The sequence below is a fragment of the Dermacentor variabilis genome, chromosome 4 (assembly GCF_050947875.1).
Source record: "Dermacentor variabilis isolate Ectoservices chromosome 4, ASM5094787v1, whole genome shotgun sequence".
Classification (NCBI taxonomy): domain Eukaryota; kingdom Metazoa; phylum Arthropoda; class Arachnida; order Ixodida; family Ixodidae; genus Dermacentor; species Dermacentor variabilis.
In genome coordinates this window covers 171,302,620-171,326,068 of record NC_134571.1, presented here as the reverse complement: position 1 = coordinate 171,326,068, position 23,449 = coordinate 171,302,620, and the positions used below count along the sequence as shown (strand labels likewise).

Genomic DNA, 23,449 nt, shown 5'->3' with positions numbered 1-23,449 from the left:
GTTACTTCGCTCTTCGCGTGGTCCTTAACTTGTCCTCAAGTTTGCCAGAGTTGCCCCAAATTCTTAGCAATTACCTGTAGCAGATAGCACAATTCCCCAACTCTTGGTCTAAATTGCCCAATTACCTTCTTCGCCATTTAATTTACAAAGACATTTTCATCTACGAATTGTAGCTGGTGTGTTCGCAATGCAGCACCACTTAGAACAAATTCTCTAGACTGCACGAATTTCTAGGTATTAGTTATCAGTGTCCGACAAAATGCATTGGCATTCCTGTTATAATTGTGCTTCAGTGCTTAAAATAGCGTTTTATTTGAAAAAGTTACTGGAGCGTGAATGCAGTACGTCGGACACTGAAAATTAATATACCAGAATGGTGCTGTAAGTAGTGGGCCACCTCATCGAAAATTTAGATAAACGCTTAGAATTGTGCTGTCGGCCACACGCAATTTCTAAAAATTTGCTGCAACTAAAAAAAATGCTCTACGTGCTTCTCGAGGAAACGGCTCTCTTTGAGAGCAGCTTCCCCGAGCCGAGCACGTAGAGAAACACGCCGAGCACGTAGTCTGCTCGGCCTGTTTCTTCATTGCGGCAAGATCATCAAAGTATTTCTTCAAATAGTCAACAAGATAAATGCCATAACATAACCATGTTTTCGTGCTTTTAGAACAACACCGATTCTGTGTAAATCATGGAGAACGAGATATTCTAGAGCTGCGCTGTTTAGTCCCAATTTTCTTGCCTCGTTACTTTTTTGGAGTGGTTGAGTCGGTGATGCGCATCTTCTCCCGCTTTTCCTTCGAAAGAGCGTGGCTCTGTGTGAGGTGATGAGGGATACCCAGGTGTTGATGTTAGAGCATCTATGTTGCTGTTAATTTCCATTAGAAAAGGGAAGTCCGGGGAGGCGGTGACTGCGACGAAGGCTCAGAGGTTTTTTTTTTTCATTGGTCGCGTTAGCCCACACCTCAACCGAAACATGAACGGTGGCCAAAGGCGTTCGTTTATTAATATACGTGGTAGCGCGCCCAAGATGCGTGGGGCCCCGAAAATATGGCTTGTCCTTCTCTACCCCTATCCAGCTAGCGGCGACGATATATTTACTTGCAATTGTCAGGAAAATGCGCCGGCAATCCAAGTAGTCAATTTCAATATGTGGGCGTGAAGTATCCTTCAAATACAGAGTGCTCTGAACCAATTTATTTCGCCGCTATCTTCCACGTCTCCTCTTTTTCTGCACTAGTGTCAAAAAGGGGGTCATCACGGGACAAGTTCAGTGAGTTGGATGCATAACAATCAACTCCACTATCGACCATGAACCGCAAATAGCATGCTTTCTGGGGTCAAGTGCGTCCCTTCCGAACAACTAATTCGACAGATTATAGCCGGGGAATGTATATATTCTGCACTAGATTATATAGGGAGCCTTATACGTTAGTGTACAGGATATCGGGCGTTTTTTCTTTCTTTCTTTTCACACCAGAAAACACACAACAATTGTCTTTTGGTGTTTCAGAGCTCATAAATAACCTCCCATAATAATAGCATTTTTATGCAGACGAAGCCTATTTAGCGTGAAGCTGCAATGTCCCGAAGAGTTTTCCGAGAGACCCACAATCATTGAAGACTACTGTCACCTCGTTGCAACAGAATTTTGAAAGAACCAAAACGCTACCCTCAAACTACCCTCTTGACAACACGGTATCCAAAATTTCACGGAAGCTTTCTGGTATACGTGAGCCTGATGCTGACCTTACGCGCTCCTTCGGACCGATGCCGATTGGCTTGGCTGAATAGTCACCAATTTTTTATCAGATTAATTCTGCTTTCTTAGTTTATCCCTTATACGCTGTACAATAGTGCTTGTTTGTTTCTGTATTTTTACCATCGACGAATTTGACTATGGGCTGCTGCTGTGCTCAAAGAGTAATTAGCGTCACTAGTAGCGCCATGGCAAAATTTACAATTTTAAGCTCCTGCTGTGCCGGACGCTGGTTAAATTTTGCTCTTCCACTGAAGCATCCTTAATTCCTGTGTATGGTTCACATAAATAGAGTTAGCTTTTAGTAGCACTCTGTCCACTTCTGCTACTCAAGCGCCGAAGCAGTTACAGTGCGCCACAATATTTAAGTTCGCGATTTACGTAAAAAGGTAATTTTACATCGCATAATTGTAGTTACGTCGTTGGACTTGAAATACATACTTGAAAACGAATAATTTTATTGTAATTGGAACGACGCAACTCTACCAGATGAATTAGTTTTCAGTTCTCCCATTTTAGTTTTTGAGGACAGACAGATGTGACAGAAAACGGATGACCGGAAGTCATCCTCGAACACGAATATTCAAGTGCTGCCCTTCCTTCCCAGTTTACTGACGGGAAGTACGGCGTGCGTTGCTGAAACTTATGGCTATAATGCCGTCACAGCGAATGCCACAGGCTATTAGGTATTGGCGTTTGTACAACTGTTCGTGCAGTAAAAATTAGAACTTGATAAAGTCTGTGTATAGTTTCGCCCCGAAGCCAGCATATGCTGCTTTAGTGCACCAAACTTGATTGAATAAAAACAATACATTAAGCCTAACCGGATGACGCGAGTTAAAATATGTTCTAGTCGACCCAATTTATCAGGTAATTGCTGCATCCATTGTGACCTAGTATGTTTCATTGGGATTTGTCATTCAAGAACTGTTTGTGTTTTCAAATGAGGGTTGAAGTGACAATATAAAAGAGGTTGCTAATGGGTATTTCCAAAAATAGGTCCGTCATATAAAGGGCACGGCATTTGCTCTTTCTTAATTCGTTTTTGTTTGCGTGTAAATTATTGAATCATTCAATTGCTCGTTAAAAAAGATTGTTTGCCGCATTTCGGAGCATGCACATAGTGTATTTATTGCTTGTCCTCAACAATGTCATTGCAGAGTACAGCACACGCTGTATGCAAAGCTAGGACAAGACTCGCCTTCTAGTCCTTGGATGGAAGTCGGCAGAGAGCCTGGTGAGAAAGATATTTTTCGTGTTGGCAGCGCTGATATATGCCTGCACTCAAATAGTTTTATTGGGAAAATGCTCGAAGTGAGAAGCACTATTGCAAAGTCAAGAAAATGTCTAACGAGCACTGGCCACATCAGAATCGTAGCATTTACAAACTGTAATTTGTCACGAGTGAATGCGCATGACACCATGAGTTGATATATTATTAAATTAGATTGTGGGGCTCTAATCAAGCTGGAGAAAGTATGACGCAAGGTATAATGTATGAAAGTATGGTCACGTAACTAACCTTAGCGCAATACGAAAAGAACCCTAGAATCGATGTCCTTGAGGACAAAATATAGCGTCTGAAACGTCGTACCGTGTCCCAGCCTAAAAATTTGTGACATGTGAAGGCGACCCGAACATTTTCGTTAGAGGTAAAACAGAACACTGTTTGCAGAAATACCTGAACGCGTACCTCGTGAAGTTGTTTCCGTGTATGCAAAGAGACGCTTAAAGGCGTCCCGAACTACCACTCCGGTTTAATGAGAAAACGGCGCCCGCGGATAGCGTACGCTGCTGCGAACCTCTCAGCCAAATTTTGCTTTATTGCGTGGGCCATGGAGATCTCAAGCGGAGCGCGAAGTCGCCTTTTTGTTAAACACCCTCTTTTGAAAAGATGCCTACTCACTCTTTCCGGGCGCTATATTTCGTCATGCAGCATACTCCTAAACGCCGCTGCTGTTCGACAATACCTGACATCAATCAAAAAGAGTGTTTAGTTCCTTGCGCTTCTTCCAACTGTTAGTGTATATATTTATGGACACTGTTGAATAAACCGGCTGATGTACGCGATATTCTGGTTTCGAATTTCGATAAGAATTACGTACTTCTGGAAGAAGCCGACGATAGCCTCCACACGCTCAGCCGCGGTAGCCCACGTAGAAAGTAAACATTGGTCGACCAGCATATCGACAACATAGCCGTCGGTTATCGCTTGTTACATTTAGTTTTCAACACTCAACTAGCCTCCAACCACGCGAAACTTAAGGTTACACAGCACGCACGCTGCCCAACGTGCGCTCACTCCTGGCGGATTCTGGTTAAACGCCTTGGCGCACTGCGCTTCGTATTTAACTATAGATAACGCTTGAAAGTATGCAAGTTTGGCGTGGCTACTTTCCGTCGGTTGTCTTAGGGTAGGACAAAGCCTATCTTGACCACGCAGCTCGGCCAGACTGGAGCACAAGAGCGCGAACGCGCACTCAAGCCCTGTCTTGCACAAAGCAAACGCTTTGCATACGCACTATACAGTTGCGCGCAACTGCGGTTTTCTGTGTAGCATAGATACCGCGGCCGCCGTGAGGTCCAGCGACAGGCAAGCTCTCTGAGAGCACTGCGGCTCCCCAAGGACAACCGCGTTTCGTGCTTTGTAGGCGACAAAATTGGAAATAGTGGCGTCTACGTGGACATCCAAAATCACATTTCAACGGCGCGCCACGAGACGTTCAGAAGGCGGAGCGTTGTGGCCGCGCCCCACTCCACCGTAGCTTTCGCCGTCTAAGGGATTGAGAAGGAGCAGGAGCACAGCGAAGGAAGATTTTTGATTGCCAATACCTCTGCTTGTGCTGAACGCACTAGAGCACTTCTTGCGGTAAGGTATTTCTGAATTAATCTATTTTACCTTCAAGTGCATTTTTCACTACAATAAACAGTGGCCCTGGACCCGTTCAGGGCAATTAGAATGAGAAGAAGTTACTTTGAAGAAAGGTATAAGTGTCCGTCTAGGCATGCAGAAGTGAAAATGAAAAGAGAGCGCTGGCGCAAGATCGCAAGCAAAAGAAAGAAAAAGAAAGAAAGGAAATGTGGTGAGATAGCGTTGGATGGTGCGGCATTTGGTAAAGGCGGACGCGTCTCCAACTGTTGCTCTAGAGATCGCAGTGGGCGGCTCGCAAAATCTGCATCGGAGAGGAGGCTCACCGACAACTTACCCACCTGATGTCCCCCAAGGTATTCAGGCAGTTTCCCATGCCCGCGATTTGCGACCGGAAATTGCCGCAGTTGACCCTGTGGTGTTCCTCTATGGCCAGCCCAGGTTAAACCCGTAATTACTCACCGGGCACCATGCTATAACGGCGGCCACCTACACCTGCACGTCATGTGTAGCTGTGGTGATGTACTGACGCAGCGCCGTCCTTTGGCTACGGCAGCAAGCTGGCTCTACCAGCACCGTCAGGAACTATAGAATGTGCGCGGACGTGTCCCAGCCATCACCTTATCTCTCTCATGGACAACGGAAGGGTCTGTATATAAATATTCTTATACCAATACATATGAATATATATGGGCATGTAAAGCGATTTATGTCACCTTCATTTTGGTTATAGATGTCTCTTCTAAGCATATTTTGATGTCAAGCTGTCCATTGCTCCCAAATATTGCAGCCGCTTCCACCAAACTGATGCGTACAGTAGCTTTCAGGCTAGTGTTCCCTCCTTGCTACTAAGGAAATATAAAGTTAAATTTAATTGAATAGCATTTAAGACGACAAGACAATCAGGACTATACAACTAGGACTCTGTATATTCTACAGTTTTCTGTCCGTAACACAGGTACAGAGTATGTTTCAATATTTCTTTGTATTATCTTCTTTTTTAAATTATAGATGTGTGTTTGGGCATGGAACGTGTCTCATTGTGCCTCCAGTCAGCCGGAATACGTGACACCCTGGCACTCCTTCATAAATTTTGTGGTAGTTCTCTCATGCTGTCTTCGTTCGCCTACGCAGAATCGGTCCTTTCGCCGCCGGAGGCTTGCGTTACGAACCATTTGTGAGCTAGTGCCGTGTAGATGAAGCTGTTAGAGTACAGTGCTGAACAAAGGAAGAAGTGTTGCGCGGTCCGCACTTTGTTGCTGTGGCCACGTCTGCTTTACCTGTGCAAATATACCTCTGGCTCACACATCTTCATGTAACGTGTAACCATATATTCGAACTTGACCGAGCTGCAAGACAGCCATCAATACGTCGTCAAATTGGTAATTTTTTTATTTCTTATTGCTGACTGAGAGCAAGCAGCTCCCGCCGGTTATGGCGCAACAGCACTACATAACACTACGTCCTGGGCCTGGTAGTATAGATAAAGCGCTAACAATTTCACTAAGCCCGTTAGAGGGCTGTACAATGCTGCGCTTCAAATTGGGAAATAGCTTTCATGTTTTACCAGCCGTCCTCATTATGTAGGAAAAAAAGGAACACGTTTGGGCACACTACGGAAAACGTAGAAAATTAGTAAAGCTTGTAACTATGCCAAACTTCTTCCTTGACGCATGAGCAAATAGAGCAATAATATTAAACTGGGCTAGACAATAAACTTATTTAATTCTTAATTATCCGCCATATAGTTATTTCGAAACTATACGATGAACAGGCTGCACATTGTTTTGTTCCCGGGGAATTATTCGCCTTTCTTTAAAGCTATGTGCATGTCAGCTGAGAGGCCCCGTATAAATCATGAAGAAATGCAGCTGGTTGAACATTCCGCGTACTTTTTAAATATTACCAACCATAGTCCTCCACCGAAACGAAATAATAATATCGCCAGCTTGCTGTGATGATGAAGAATCAGACGGTGGCACAGCAGAGAGTCCGAAACTTTGTCCACAAAACAAATTACACCCAGGCAGAACGACGTTGACTAGCCCATGCGTCGACCATCAAAATGTGATCTACTCATCACAAACGACAACCATTTATGCAGGACTCGTCAAAAGTTCAACAGCAATCCCAGGTGCTCGCGTACCTTCCAGGAAGTACAACACTATTGGCGTCGTGCATACAGTGCGGTTAGGCAAGGGTCAGCGCCCACATAGCGAGTAGGTAGAATCAGCTATGACATTCAGGATAGTTCCAATGCATTGGGGCACTTCTTGCGTTGGGTAAAAATTACTAGTGTGTAAAATGCAGTACCCAGCGAAAAGGATAAACAAGCATGCGTGTCACTATATTCATTTGGTTTTGTACAGTATGTTTGCGGAACACCCTAGAGGAGAGCTCGGATGTACTTTAAGAATGGTTCCAGATTATCCAGCTAAGCACAAGTGGACAATGATGTGAGTTTTGGCTGAAAAAGAAATCGGCCCGCCGCTTCCGCCAATCGAATCGATGTCGTAGACATGGGCCACCCCGTGCTGGTCTAAATATAGAAATATCCAATAAACACCACCATTTGTTTACATCTTAAGTAAACACGTCGTTGCTAGGAACAATACAGAACCGTGCAACACCAACACACTTCAGCGTCAATAGAAAGCTAACAGTGTCACAACCTATGCATCATTGAAATAAATGAGGAAGCAGAAAATGCTGCAACAGCGCACGAATGCGCCTGTATAAGCTTATAGTTCCGACTGCCGAACTGACGGATATTGATTTGGTTGATTGATTTTTTTCGTAACTTTTATCTTATTCTTTTTCGCAGAGATAACAAGCGGCCGAAAATACTTCCTGGTGTTCAGGAATAAAGAAGAAGAGTGTGCTATCCTAAGAGTTAATCTAGAAGGTAAGGTTCGCATAGCACATTTTAGTCTTCTCATCGTAAGGGCGTTGTCGTTTTGTTGCTCTGCTTTCTCTCATCAGCAAATCTTCGCATATTGTGCAAGCGTCCGCAGTTTCCTTAAACCTTTAAATTTTGTGTTTGCATGGCCCAAGTAGGTCCCTCTTTGCGGTATATTTCACTGGCAGGTTGCCCAAAGCACAAGCTCCTGAAAAAAAATCAGGGGCCGTATGTATTTCTTGCATGCTTCACTGCAAGCTTAAAGGTTTCCAATCTATAAGAATAAGAAGGCTGAGGTGTGAGAATCAACGACAAATATCTCAACAACCTTCCGTTCGCAGATCACATAGTCGGGATCAGCAACTCTGGGGATGAATTGATAAATGGCCTTAACCGAAAAAGTGCAAGAGGAGGGTTGAAGATTAGTATGCAGAAGGTAATGTTCAATAGCTTGGCAAGGAAAAAAACAATTGATCGCCAGTCAGCCTCCAGAGTCTGTGAAAGAATATATTTACCTAGGTCAATTACTCACAGGGGACCCTGATCATGAGAAGAAAATTTACAGATGGATAAAAATGGGTTGGAGCGCATACGTCAGACATTGTCAGATCCTGACTGGAAGCTTACCATTGTCATTAAAAAGAAAGGTGTACACTCAGTGGATTCTACTGGTGCTAACATATGGGGAAAATCTTGGAGACTGACAAAGAAGCTCGAGAACAAGTTAACGACAGCGCAGAGAGCGATGGAAAGAAAAATTCTAGGAGTAAGATTAAGAGACAGGAAGAGACCGGTGTGAATGAGAGAGCAAAGGGAGGTAGCCGATGTCCTCTTTGACATAAAGATGCAGAAATGGAGCTGGCCAGACCATGTACATTGAAGGACAGATAACCGGTGGACCGTTAGAGTTACAGAGTGGGTGCCAAGGGAAGGGAAACGCAGATCAGGGCGGCAGAAAGTTAGGTCGGGTGATAAAATTAGGAAATTTCCATGCGCATGTTAGCATCAGCTACCGCAAGACAGCTGCAACTGGAGATCGCTGGGAGACGCTTTCGTCCTAACATATAAGCAGGCTGATCATGATAATTATGACGATGTTGATGATGGTGTTTGTTCTTCTTACTTGCGCTTTGACAATAACGCTGGAAAATGTTTTGCATGAGAAGCTTTTGAATGGACATATTTAATTGAGAATAAACCGATAAGCTCCATTAAGAACGCATGCGGCATACGATAATATTTAGAGTCAGATATGTTAATCTAGTAATTTCGAGTGAAACCAAAGTCACACAATGCCAAGCTGTATTAAAGCACTGCGAGGCATATTTATTCGTTTGATGCGCAACAAGTTAACGTGTTGTGCCCTGCAAAATTATTATATCAAAACCTGAGCAAAACATAAAAAAGCATCTAGTTTGGCATCCTGACTGGCTCTCTGACTGGTTCTGACACGCATACATACCGGCTGCCTTTAGAACACCGGTAAATGTGTACTTATAGAAGAATTACCTAATTTTCCAGATTCACCACTGGTATATCATCATAGCTCTGTAGAATTTAAGTTCACTGCAGGAGCAAGGGCGATGAGTAACTACGCCAGCCTTGAAGCAAATCATCTCGCAATGGGCCTGTAAATTTGCGAAATTCCTAGTTTTCTGCCGTCCTGGACTGCGCGTCCTCTCAAACCACCTCTGATTTTCTCGTCGCCATACATGGTCGACTTGACTTTTAGTTCTAGTTTTTTATTTAAACTAGTATATGGCTACCCCTTTGCTGTCTAATAGCGTCGTGTAATTTGATACCACGCCTAGCAAGTTTCCTTCTATCGTTCGTTGCGTGGTGCTTGGCTGCTTCTCGAGCTTCGGTATAATTTTGCAACCTTCATCTGCGTTAGCGGCACTTGCAGAAAACACTGATATGATAACAATAATGCACTTTGGTAATTAAGCATCAGCATAAACAATCACAAAACAAGGCAAGAACATTTCTGTTCGGCGTTGTCGCCGTATTTATTAGTTCCTCCAAGCTCACTAAATCTACGCCTCCTATCTGGTAACGCTCTACCGCACGACCATTTAAAATAGAAACAATGTGTTATCTTGAACCGTAGTGCCGGCAGCACCGCAAAAAGAGTAAATCGTTCTGCTTTGTGGTCCATTTGTTAAACGACCATCCTCCGTCGGGAGAAAACTTTACAAGCATCGACGATATTTATCATGGCATCATATGGTCGTGCAAGAGCTGCTGCGCTTCTTGGGGTGCACCGTCCTGTGTTAACGCTTCGTATGGTAACGCCGTTCGTGCTCTTATTTGTTTTCTCTCTATCCCTCTTTTATACCCGTATACCCTGCCCTCCCACCACTTGTAATACAGGGTAGCAAGCTGCAAACTCATCTGTCTGGGCTCTCTGCCTTTACTCTTTTTTTTTTTTGTTCTCTCTACATCAAACTCTGCAGTTTTCTGTGCAGTAAACTAAAAGTTTAGCGTGCAGCAGTCACTCAGCCCCTTCGGTTTTAATGAAGCAGGATGATCTCGAAGTCAGTATACAATATGTTAAGTCCAAATTTTCGTATACGCTGCTCTTGAAACAACCGCTCGAGTACCGTACATATGTCCTTTGGTAGAGAAAAAGCAGCTTCATATATCAAAGCTTTCGGCCGACAAGGATGTCCAAAAACTGAGAAAACAAGGCGTCATAAATGATTTCGGATAAAAGTAAACAACAGCAGTTTATTAGGGAATGTCGTGGTAGCGAACGTTTCGACAAGTGAGCATGCGTTCGTGAAGGAAAAACTACGAAGCCAAGAAGCATAAATGCGCTTAAACATATTGTTTAGAAAATCGCAGAAGCAATGAGACGAAAGTGTAAAACCACTAACGTGGTTTAAAACAAGTTTACCATTACAGCAAACTGAGCTTCTGCTGAGTGGGCCCAGAAGAAGAACTGTTAATATCCATAGAATGTACATGATTCTATTACGTTAGAATAAAGGTCACCAAAAACAACGACTTGACTAGCCCTAATGGTCCACACAAATCGAACGGTACAGATCGAAGAAGGAAAACAAAACGCGACAGTTATAGAGACATCTTATGCAAGACGTCTCCAGAATCTGGCTTCAGCTATTTTCAGTTTAATGTATTTGCTTATAGCTAGCAGCACATGCTTCTTCGGTATCTCATTCACGCTAGCGGCATCCATTCGATAGACTATGGTGAAAAGCTAACTAAAGTTAGCTTAAGCAACTGTACAAGGGCTATTGAAGTACTTTGACGTCTTAGGCACGGGGGAGGGGGGGGAGGGGTTCCATGTGCGTTCCACAAAGGAGTCTATGAAATACCTTTTTGTACACAAGCACGGCGCACTCATTTTCAAAAGGTGCAGAAAGCCGGAGCTTAAACCGTCTCGAGGCGTAGAAAATACAAGGCTGTGGAACGTAAAAGTAGTCTTTGTATTTCTGAGGATTCCGAATACATGGTTGACCATGGGCACAATGACCATCGCGCACTTTTTTACCAAACCAAGTTGTAATGTCCACTCGAGTTAGTATGGCAAGCAATATACTGAAAACAAACCTGATAATCATTACGTTACTCAAAGTATTGTCGTCGTATATCTTTGCCGCATCAACGAGCAATGCTAATCCTTTATTACTCGGTGCGCCGCATATGCGCCAAATACCGCAGATTATGCATAATTTCCAAACTTGCCGCATTTTCACCACCCTGGCCACCGAGTTATTAGCTACTTCTTAGAGCGACGAGAGGTTGACGACGTCACACCACTCCGAACAGCGCTGCGGCGTAATGCTAACATCTGTTCGCCAGTCGCACGCTAGTATTAGTCGATGACGTCAGATGCTACGCGCTTGTGCCAGCTTCGAAGGCCGACAGCATGCACTTCTCTAATGGCACTTGTTCTGTCTTTTTCTGTTTACCATTTATCACCGGCTAAAAACTAATACAACATTAACGCGGGGTCCATTGTATTCCATCGCGATTTATTGGAATTATTTCGCGTGCTGTCGCCAAGATATTCAAGACAACCTCGGTCAGGGGGCGCTACTACGCCGTGCTAAATGCGTCCTTTCGTTGGAAAAAAATTCCTCGGCGGCCACACATGGCGCGTCGTCGGTTGTTTGTTTAGAATGCGGCTGCGTGTTTTTTTTCTCTCTCGTTGCTCCTGACACTCGTGGTGCACGTGCTCCTGCTACGGTTGCTTGTGGCGCTCGCGCAATATGTAGAACAGCTGCGCGCTGACTTCACTTCTTTGCCTTTATTTCCTCAACCCCACATAGCCTAACGTATCGCTTCTAATATGCTGAATTTGATGATTCAAAACTTCAATTTAGTGCTGTAAACCCAATTGACATCCCATGGTAGGGTTTTTGATATTCCGAAGGGAGTGCTCAGTTGTGAATTGTTCATCAAATTAATTATTGCTTAAGTAATCACCACACTAATTAGGTTTTACTCAATTATCATTTCGCTGTTTTCTTCACACCAATATACTCTCCGTGGCCAGAATTACGTTTGTGTAAGTTGCTTTGATTTCCTGTGACGTACGGATTGGTGTCCGGGCTTTGTGGGGTTAAAGACTTGCGGTGAAGCGGCAATGTGTAGATTACAGTGCAACTTTCAAGAAAATGTTCAGGCGCAAAATGCCTTCTTCGCGACAGGAAAATCAAGAAAGGCGAGCGTCTGATGGGCTTTACATTTAGGGCATCAAATAAATGCGGACATAAAACGCCATTAAAAACGCCATGTTTCACGCGTCAGTGGCAAGATCTTGCGCAACGTCAGTCTTGAAGTATAGACCAATTCCATGCAAAATAGGCACTACATTGAGCTGTGTGAAATGAAGAAGTGCTGTTTATTTCATTCCGGTGAACGTTCACAGCAACAGAAGCCACCGCGTTTAGGAATGTTTCAAACAAATGCCTGTGCTGTGTTCTTTTTTTACATTTAAGCATGCTAATAACATTCCTGGGGTGCTAAGCGACATTCATTTTCTTTGGTAGGTGCATCTACATGCAAAAGATCGCTATTTTTTGTGCTATTCAACACCAGAAAATGGCTATCATGTGTTGCGCCACCAATTACTGTGGCTTTGTACTCAGTAGTCACAATATTGCAACATTCTAATCAGTTTTAGAAATAAACGGCATCGCAGAAATGTCTGTTGTGTGATGAAACGGTGGTTAGGCGTTTAAAAAGAAGGCAACGTTAGCTCCTACTCCTCATCTTGCAAAGTTCAAAAATGTGCAGCATCTATAAATAGGTGTACTCTATATTTAAAATAATTATAAATGATCTTTGTTTTAGCTATAGCTAAGTGCAATTCTTAATTCAACAACTTACAAAGGCTTATGACAAAAGGTTTATTAAGGACCTAATATTAAAAATCGATATAATGCTATGTAGCACGATCTTCATTTATAACAGTACGTAATTTCAGATGGTGTAAGCTACTACAGTTGTCGTTCTGTCACGCGGTCGCCTGAAAGGCTCCCACACGGTGGGTGGAATTCCCGAAAAAACGCCCATGAGATTTGCACTTTTCATTGCTGCGAAAACATAAAACCACAATCACAGCGTTTAGAAAAGTCGGCATTGCGAATTTAATAACAACAATGTTTCTCATTAGCTACCCCTGCAGCGTGCTTTAACCTGGGAGAGATGAGCGTTAAGTGATCGTGCCCGTGTGTACGAACCTTACTCAACTTTATTGGCCTGCAGGTAAGGGCCGCTCAATTTACCGCACGGCACACATCAAAAGATGGAATGCGATCATGAGCATGTACCATTTTATTCTGCGCGCAGCTCGGCGCTGGTCTCGTATGAGACATTTCCTGAAATACGCACTGTCGTGGTATCAATGTTTCGTATTTTCGAGGTTTCTGAGGCACTGAACAACAAAAAATAATCTGCATCAAGCTTGAGTCATAATGTCATGCTTGTCATTGTGGAAACGCAAACACCGGTGGGACGCTCTTCAACGCAAACGGGCAGGCGTTCGCTTTGACGGGATGAGAGGGGGCCTTTGGCGTTTGAATCTGTCCGTTACGGGAGAAAACGGCGCTGGCGTCACTGGCAGAAACTTATAGTTGGCCCTTCTAGATATATGGAAACTTGTCTAATCAGATTACTTGAATGACACAAATAGTGATGTGCACTCGAGAACGTACGTGAGCACCAGCTATTAAGCTCCAATCTACGAGTCATATACAGGGTGTTTCAGCGAACAATTCAAAAAATCTTTAAACGTTGCCTGTGACAGATATCACATTTCTACTTAATGAGCTGGTCTACTCGAAGCGGCCGACAATACAGACGCAAAATAAACTGAGATGCCAAATCGAGCAATTAATATAAAGTCACTAATTCAGTTTTTAACTAATTACATTATGGCCCATATCGAAATTTACAAATACTAGCCACGGAGTTCGCAAAGCGGATCTACTTGGATCGAAATTTTGAAGATGACACCAGTTCCGAGATATAAGCTGCTGAACTTTGCGGAGAAATGCATTGGAGTTCCAGTTAATTAAACATCATTTCCAGTTAACCATCATTTCGTGCACCGAAGCTCACAAGTAGCTGGAACGCCAATGCATTTCTCCGCAAAGTTCTGGAATTTATATATTGAAACTGGTGTCGTCCTGAGAATTCGTTCCAACTGGATCCACCTTGGGAAGACAACATCTAGAATTTAGGAATGACAATATGGGTCATAATGTAATTAGATAAAAAGTTAATTAGGGAATTCTTCTTGTATAGGCGATTTTCCATTTCATTTTTTTTGTAAAAGTAGTGCCTGCCGCTTCGTGTAGACTGGCTCATAAACTAGAATTCACCTATCTGCCACAGGCAACCTTTAAACAAAATTTGAATGTGTTCGCGGATACCCTGTATAAATACCAGACGCGCATTACTATTGATCAGAATTTGACGATCGACGAGAAGGCTCGCCAATACCGCTGTGCTTTGAGCGTAACTTGTTATTCTGGGCTCAAGTTCCCCAATAATGAGCTAGGTTTCGTGACTAGCAAGCGTGCCACAGTCTTGGTCTTCACAGTCACCGAAACATCACAATATTCGACTTGTCGCTTGGGAGTACTTTGACGGTCCTAATTACGTGATTTATGACATCGCTAAATATATATCCAGCTTCGTTCTCGCTGTGTGAGCCCCCTTTCTCTGCTTTTATGCATTGTTTCTTTCTTACGGGACTTTGATGCGGTGCACGAGGCTACATATTGCGACTGGTCTAAACGGCTTGTACGATTCAAATCCGAAGTCGATCCTTTGGCATGCAATGGGTGTGTTATGTTGACGCGCCTTCACGTGTATTGGCGTTCACCCATGACAGTAGAGAGTTGCAGATCGAATTCGTTATATTCGAGCCGAGAGCGATTGCTTAAAGATTCCAAACATAATTCTATATTTAGTACATGGCGTCACTCCATAGATACATTTGTCTCTACGTAATGTTTCTTTGTTCTGTATTTATTCCACTTTATATATAGAAGTGGCTTTTCCGTACATTTCGTCTGCGCAAAATTCAGCAATTTATTCTAACATCCTTGCCTCGAACGATAGTGCAAAAACGCTAAACAAACTTTTATCTTTTACGAGGTCTCTCAATGGGCAATTGTAACAATATTATCGCTAATATTTATTGCTATCATTATGTCAGCTGAGTGTAAAACAAATTTAGTTCGTACACGAAGCGCATTCAACTTTTTTCAGCTCCATGCCCAAATTTATCTGTCTATGAAAATGGGTTGAAATCAAAGATGAGGTGCTGGGCCTAGTACGGACGCTGACACGATAGATATCTTTCGACACTGCAAATATGTATGCCATACTTTAACATGAGTCACAATGCACCCTGTCAGCGTTCTTCCGCTCTTCCCGCGATAAATTCGGTGACTCTGACAGGAAACGATGTCGGTAGACCATTTACAAAGGCGGTATATATCAGTTACAGCTACGGAAGAATAGATGGGTGCTGCCAACGTCTTGTGTCACATAACTGTCCAGATTTCTAACGACCGTTCTCACGTAACTAGTTATTCTTGCATTATGCTGGCAATGAAATTATAAAGAGGCAAATATTGTAACCAAATTAAATGCAGGCAGCTTCTGTAGACGGAGAGTTTGCTTTCACTCGACTAGGGTGCCTAGTGCTGATTCAACAGAGAGGATTTACGAACGATGTGTGCTCTTGTATTATAGAATCTTTTATTTTGGCTAACATCTGTCAATTTTGGTGGCAGAGAGCATTGCGTAATTTGTTTAAGATTAACTAAGTAATGCCACAGAAGGCAAGACCAATTAGAACTACATGTGCGAGTGGAGCACTAGTGGAAATTTCTTGCCAGTGAAGCATCAAATGGCATTCGGTGCACAGCAAACACCATTCGGGAGTCCTTATGAGCACGGCATGTCTTGAGCGCAACCAGGGCAAGTGCTGTCATCACTATCTAACAGAGTATAAATGCTTTCCATTCAACTGTTACCATAGCTTCCCCGAAGTTTCACACCGCAACATTCTTGAGAAGTTACTCGTTGAAAATTAGAGTGCCACTTCCTGACCGCCTCGTGAACTGCTGTGCCAACCGAACCCAGGTAGCAGAAATTTACACACAAGTACAATCAGATTACGATCTTTAAAAAAGCAACTACACCACTGACATAGCGACTCCGGATGGATGGATGGATGGATGGATGCTTGGCGCGTCCCCTTTGAAACAGCGCGGTGGGTTGCGCCACCTAGCTCTTGCTCTTATTTTGCTTAACCTCCTACCTCTCTTTTTGAGAAAGAGAACACAAAGAATTGACAGCATTAAGCTTTCTGAACCACTATTGGGAACATTGTTTTTGTACGCCTCCGTTGTTTGTAGTCTCCATACTTTTCTTCCACCAAATCTCCACTGGCCCCTTATTATTCTTTATTGCGGACATGTCTACTTTCCGCCTGCTCTCGCTGAGCCCAAGACAGCTGTATTGTGTAAAAGTGTAATGGTTCCAGCGCGCCCGCGCTGGAACCATTGCACTTTTACACACATCCCGAAGCCCTTCGTACCAATCAGATTCCCATAGCGCTCTGTCTCATTATGGCCATATTTATCTTCCCCTTTGCAAACATTGTTTTATCCCGGTGTTTTCAGATACATATATATATATATATATATATATATATATATATATATATATATATATATATATATATATATATATATATATATATATATATATATATATATATATATAGCTCCATTTTCGACACTACATTTGGCACAACTATTTTGCCATGGGCATGTGCCAGTGGGGACATGCCCGTGTCCCCACTGGCACATGTCCCTTTGCAAACATTGTTTTATCCCGGTGTTTTCAGATATATATATATATATATATATATATATATATATATATATATATATATATATATATATATATATATATACATATATATATATATATATATGTATATATATATATATATATATATAGCTCCATTTTCGACACTACATTTGGCACAACTATTTTGCCACGGGCATGTGCCAGTGGGGACGAGCATGAAGTAGCGCGGGTTTTTGGTTAAGCATGTAGACGAAGAAGACCTCGTTGATTTTCTTTCACGACTGATACAGTGTATTTCTGCTAAGCAAACGGAAAACCGTCTGCTTCTTGAAGCCCCCATAGTGGGTATGCGCCACTGTCTGGGATACAAGACAAGGCAAGACAAGTGAATTTCTTGGTGTTGCTGCTCCGCATCCTCAGCGATCCCACGTCGTTACAATATATATATATATCTATATATATATATATATATATATATATATATATATATATATATATATATATATTGTCATCGTTTATGCATACGCCACGGTACTTCCTGGCCCTGTTCAATAGTGAGCTCTGCCACCACCACGCGACATACTACATATTCTTCCCATGAAAATGTATTAGATTTTCTACAGGGATGAGATAAAGCCCTTTGAGGTCAACCGCGAAGTACAAACAGGATGTTCGAGAAGTTATTTCGTCTAATATGTACGTTCGGCTTCACCACGACGTCGACGGCAATAAAGTTGACGGGAAAATTACGCCCGTTCGTGTGTCTTGAGGAATCCAAACCACGCACCTCCGCAGCATAACCCGTAGGTGACACCATTTGGCAATACACTCAATTAAAGTCCTTTAACTGATATTCGTCGTAACTTAGTATGGTAAAATGACTACTATCGAGCTTCATCGCTGCTGTTTCCTATTGCCTCTTTAATTTTTGGTTGCCCCTTCCCTGGTACCGTAGGGTCTGCTGCATGTCAAAAATGAATCCTAACTACATAAATAAGTGCATAAATGAGGGGGGCGGGGGCTCCTGAACATTTGTCGTTGTTTCATTAAGTAGAATGCACATTGAGATCATCTCTCACACTTCTGTCACTTCTGATACTTGTGACAAGCAGAACCTCGTTTTTGTGTCTCGAATAAAATGTTGTTAGTGCAGAGGCTGTTCTATCCCAAGCACGTTCCAAGCTGCCTCTTGGCCTCCACTATGCCGCTATCTAGAAAGTTACCAAGAAACGAAAATAAAACTGATGTGCTCGACCAATTTGTGTGCGATAATGGCAAATTAGTTTAATTACATTAGGTTAAGGTATGTTTAGAAATAGCAGGACAACTTCTTTTTAGCGTTTTATGTATGCTGTTGCATATAATGCACCCTGTTTCCTTTTTGTGGGTTACAGGCACAGATCAGTACGAAATCCACGTATGGAATAGTAAAGTTGACGAAGAAAGAACAAAGTGTGAAGCCGAATACAAAAAGTTATCTGGCGAGAAGCAATCATACCAGGTTTATACAACGAACTGCAAGTCTGCCACCCAATGAAACTGATGTGAAAGTTTTTCACAAGATCAGCATCTTGGAGTGAAAGAAGTCTCAAAAGTAGGTTTTGTAGAACGTAGCAATAAAACGGAACATATCTTAAAATCAAAGAACAAGTCTCTTCGTCTTCACTGCATTCTTCATAAGAATTCTTCACAACCTCACCTTGTTCTCTTTGATGTTCCCCTGCTTTCAGCCAACACTACTTTTTCTCCCATCCTAGCAAGGTTTCTCGCAAAACAGAAATGCAATCATCTCAGAGTTGTCTACGTCAGTATTATTTATTTATTTATTTATTTGTTTGTTTATTTATTTATTTATTTATTTATTTACAACACCTCAAAGACCCTAGTAAAGGGGTTTTACATGAAGGGTGGGCTGTTAGAGATGTGTAAGAAATATGAGTCGTCAATTTCATCGCACTAATTTTTAGATCAGTGCCCCTTCGCTTGAGAAAGCGAGTCAACAAGGTATCCTCGATCATCAGGCTCATAGTCTGGCGTCCGCAGGGAGTGGAGAAACTGGCTGACGCTGACAAGCCTCCGAGCGCACATCACACGCAGTTCGCACTGGCTTCACGAAGCGCACTAGAGAGAAGAGGTTCTCGAGGCAGACTTGCACAAGCCTCCTCGTAAGGAAAAAACTAATACTCGTCATTGTACGGGAAAAATTTCGCTCGCGAAGAACCACTGTCGTAGAAACAGCACGACTGACGAGCTTGCCTGTGCCCACAAATGCCTTAGCCGTGATTACGAAGTCGGGTACTCACACCGCATGTACACGAGAAGTTCATCAGCTGCCACTTGTCCCACTTGATTCTCACACTCCGCGGGCGCCGTCTTTTCGGTTCTTGGAGAAACAAAAAGTTCTCTTCATTCATCTTTAAGGTTGTTAGAGAACTAGGCAAAGCAACACCCAGGCATTCTGTAGAAACACCGCCTGCGGAATGCCGCAGTCTGTGTCTGGCGGCAGGGTCGACGCAAGGGGTTAGCACGAGAATGGCGGTGGTGCCAGCCGAAAACCGGTCTTGGCGGCACCGACCTCTTCAACGAGTGGCATCACCCTGAGTGGAGAACGCGCCCATCGAGGCGTCCTATGCAACCGGCCTTACACGCTGTTCCAAAGATTCTGCAGCGGCTTACTATTCAGCCACTAAATAATTAAATAAATGGAACACTGAGCTGCCTATAACATTCGCGCCACACCTGAATCGATAGAAATTAGTCAAACGGCAAGGATTCTAATGCTGCTAACCATATCGAAGCATATCCCTGAGCTATTCTCACACAGCATGCATAACAACAATAGCCACAACTTCGCAAAAAAGAAAAGGAAACATCACACGGATAAAATAAAGAATAAAAACGGTGCGTAACAACACACACCGCAACATCTTCTTACAAAAATAAATAGCAAACATGCACACACCTCATAAGAGCTCACTGTATCCATTCATGCGACGCAAGTGAAAAGCTTGTCCCTAGCTGACATAATGAGGAAAAAAACGCTGCAAAGCTAAACTGCAACTGTTCAATGTGTGCACCACTCTGCCGACCAAAAAAAAAGTCAATCTCACTCCGACACTGCAGGGCACTCTGCATGGATTCGTAGACGGCCGGTCTCACACACCTTGTAGCTTCGTGTTCCGGTCGCATACTTGTCGCACAGGAATGGTGCTGCGTCTTTCTCGCTCTCGCAAAATGACATTTTGACCCTCGTCACTTGGGAACGGTTCCCGTGTAAATAATAGCGGCTGTTTTGAGTATCGTGGCAATAATGACCTATACAGCACCTGCCTTGTTTTCAAAGCAGTACATGCCCTTAAACATACTGTCATGCATAGAATACCTCGTCTCTTGCGGATGGCCGCTTGTCATTGTATTTTTTATATGATATAAGGGGATGTTTACGCACAATTTAAAGCGCCGGCTACTCCTTATTTCTTGAATTGTTCCTTCTTACAACATACAGGGTTCAAGATTACATATCAAATAACCTTATCACACAATCACCAGGACTTGTCACGCGATGTTTTCACAGGAAGACTAGGACGTAAGAGACATATGGTACATACAGTATACAAGGTAAATGTCTCCATAGTTACGTAGAAAATGTCTCCAAAGTAGAAACGCTACTGTCGCCTAATAACACAGTCTCTATAGTCAGCGGGTGGTACATACATCATGTAAATGCATTATCTCATATAGTCACAACAGAACAGTCAACATAACATAATTAACAAACGCATGCAGCGACATTGAAATGAAAGAAACAATAAAAGTGTTAATAACGTCCAACAATGTCGCTGTCTTCAAGAAAAGTCTTTAGTGCTTTTAAAGCGCTCTTCTGCAAGGACGTTGTTGGCGAAGGACCCAAAAGTTTTTTTTAAACTGAAAGGTCTGTGGTCTAATTAGATTAGGGTTGATTTAGGTCAGCATCTTAGGGTGTCTTGATGTGGGCAATCTAGAAGGAGGGGATATATATCTTCGTCTACAAATCCACAATCACATTCGGGGGTTTCTAAATGGCCAATTCAGTGTAAGAAATGTTTTGTGTAGGCAGTGCTTAGCCTTAATTGATGAATAAGGGTTTCCACAGTACTGTCCAATGACACTGAACATTTCATAAATGGATCAATATGATATAAGTCCGAGCTCTTAGAATTCTGGTCAAACCAAGTGTTTCTACACATTTTGAAATAGGTTGTCCGTATAATGCAATTTAATTCATTCTTTGATATTGGTTATATTGGGAGCGGAACCGCATCATTTTTGAGGTGTGCTTGTCGTTCTGCTTGAACGGCTGCTGTGTTGCCAAGAATGTTACAATGCCCTGGTATCCAGTGAAATGCTATTGTATGTTTCGCTTCGCTTGCCTTTGTGAGGTTTTTAAGCGTTTCGTATATTATACATTAACGGAATGTTTCCCTTTTGTGCTGCAGGGTGATGTTATAGCCGCCTTTGAATCGCTGAAAATTACCCATTTTTGCGCATCTCTTACTGGCAGTATAAATATTTTCACACATAGGATTGCGAACAGTTCTGCCGTTGTGGACGAAGTCACGCGAGATAACTTAAATGATTATTGTTTGTTGAAGTGCGGTATAATGAATGGTCAAGTTGGAGACGTTGCTGTACTGGAGCCCTCTGTATAGACGTGTGTGTATCCTGAATACCCCGTATATATCTGGTAATGTAATAGTTGTTGAGCAGCTTGAATGAACATGTCTCCATTTCGGAATATCCCGCCTGCTGACAGTACGATTTTTAGAAGTGTAAGCAGCCATGGAGGATATTCCACGTCTGAGTTCCAAAATTCATTTCTTGGCAATATGTGAAAATTTTCTCGAATTTATATATGAACATAACTTCTATCACGTTTCATTATGTCTAGAGCCAATGGGTGGCTTTTATGCTGCGTTTGAAGACGGAAATATTGTCGGCATGTTTCTGTCGTTCGCATAACAAGAAATTACAAGAGAGCTAGAAGTCGCTCGTGGAACTCCTAGACATATGCGTAGCCTTCTAGCTAAAATATTTGATGCTACTCTTCTGTTGTGTGGGAGAGTCTATGCAAGATGGGCGCGGAATACTCAATTTTCCGTCCTAATAATGTATTGTAAACAGTCAGCATGGACGATACTGATCCACCCCATGATGTGCCTGCAAGTCTGCGAAGTACAGTCACTATGGCATTGACCTCGTTTTCGAGTTTTGTTATGTGGGGCGCCCTGGATAGCTGCCTATCAAGTATTATGCCAGGAAATCGATACTGTGTGACAATAATTAGAGGGTGTCCATACAGACTAAGAGTGACATTTTTTTAAGTGTCTCCGGGTGAAGGGCAATACAGCTGTCTTTGTGTGTGATAGAACCATTCCTCTCTCTCCCAAAAATTGGTTAGCGGTATGTACGCCGTCTTGCAATTCCACCTGGAATGGTTGAGCATTAGATCCAGATACACGCATATAATCTGCATACAGTGAAAACTTGAACTGTGATGGCAGTCTTCTTGTTAAATCAGCCAGGACGTAGTTAAGAAGAAGGGGGCTCAGTACGCTTCCCTGTGGTACTCCCTGTTTGACAACATGTTCAGCACTCTTTCCTTCACCCGTTTCAACCAATATGTTGCGACATGATAAAAATTCACAAATCTCTCGCAAGGAACTGTGAGAGAGTCCGAGTTCCAACATTCTTAGCCTAACGTGAACGTGACTAGCAATGTCAAATGCCCTCTTGATGTCTAGGAATACTGCTATCGTCATGTCTGCACTTGCGCGCTCGTGTTCCACACAGGTTAATATACCTAATATTGCATCCATTGCGCATATATGCTTTCTAAAACCAACAAAGTAGTTGGAAAACACATCCATTTCATTACACCCCCAAGGAAGTCGCGCGTCAATCAATAATTTTCTCCGTTACTTTGCATAAACAACTTGTCAAACTAACTGGGCAGAAGGATTCAAGGCACAAGTGTGGCTTACCGGTTTTAAAATTGGTATGATTCGAGCGACTTTATCGCAGGGCATAATACAAGCCTACTCGTATTCCAAATGTCCTGAATGGTGTTGCTGAATTCCCAGGCAACCCCCACTGAAACTTCGCGTACCAACAGCAGCACCGTAACATAAATGCTAGAGCACGGGCTCCCAATCTTTCTCGTCTTTAGGAACTACACCGGCCTTTTGAGAGTGCCACGGAAATGAAGAAATTGTAATTATAATCGCTTACCTTTTTCCTCTAACCTGTGCAAGGCTGTCAGCTGCTGACCTGATTGAACAGCGGCTTGCTTGAAAGTAATAACCATTGCACTCTATGCGAACCACAATGCATAGAGTTTGGCTGCACTGCCAAAGCTTCAGCAAATGTTTGTAAACGTGCACGTTTGATACAGTCGAAAATGCAGTTCTGCTTTTGTGGCCTCGCTACCAGACTCTTCAAGCCCACTTTAGTTACACACTGAAACTATCGTATCAGATCCCGACCAGCACTAGTCTGACGAACTTGACCCGTACAT

General features: G+C 42.9%; 1 protein-coding gene across 1 annotated transcript in view; it reads left to right on the top strand.

The window, feature by feature from the left end:
• LOC142578067 (uncharacterized) overlaps positions 1 to 18,514 on the top strand; it is a 32,667-nt gene extending 14,153 nt beyond the window's left edge. Inside the window, exons 3-5 of the mRNA XM_075687481.1 lie at positions 2,920 to 2,996; positions 7,453 to 7,533; positions 18,291 to 18,514. Coding sequence (XP_075543596.1) covers positions 2,920 to 2,996; positions 7,453 to 7,533; positions 18,291 to 18,433 — 301 coding nt within the window. The 3' untranslated portion in view covers positions 18,434 to 18,514. The remainder of the gene's footprint in view (positions 1 to 2,919; positions 2,997 to 7,452; positions 7,534 to 18,290) is intronic.
• Positions 18,515 to 23,449: the final 4,935 nt, after the last annotated feature.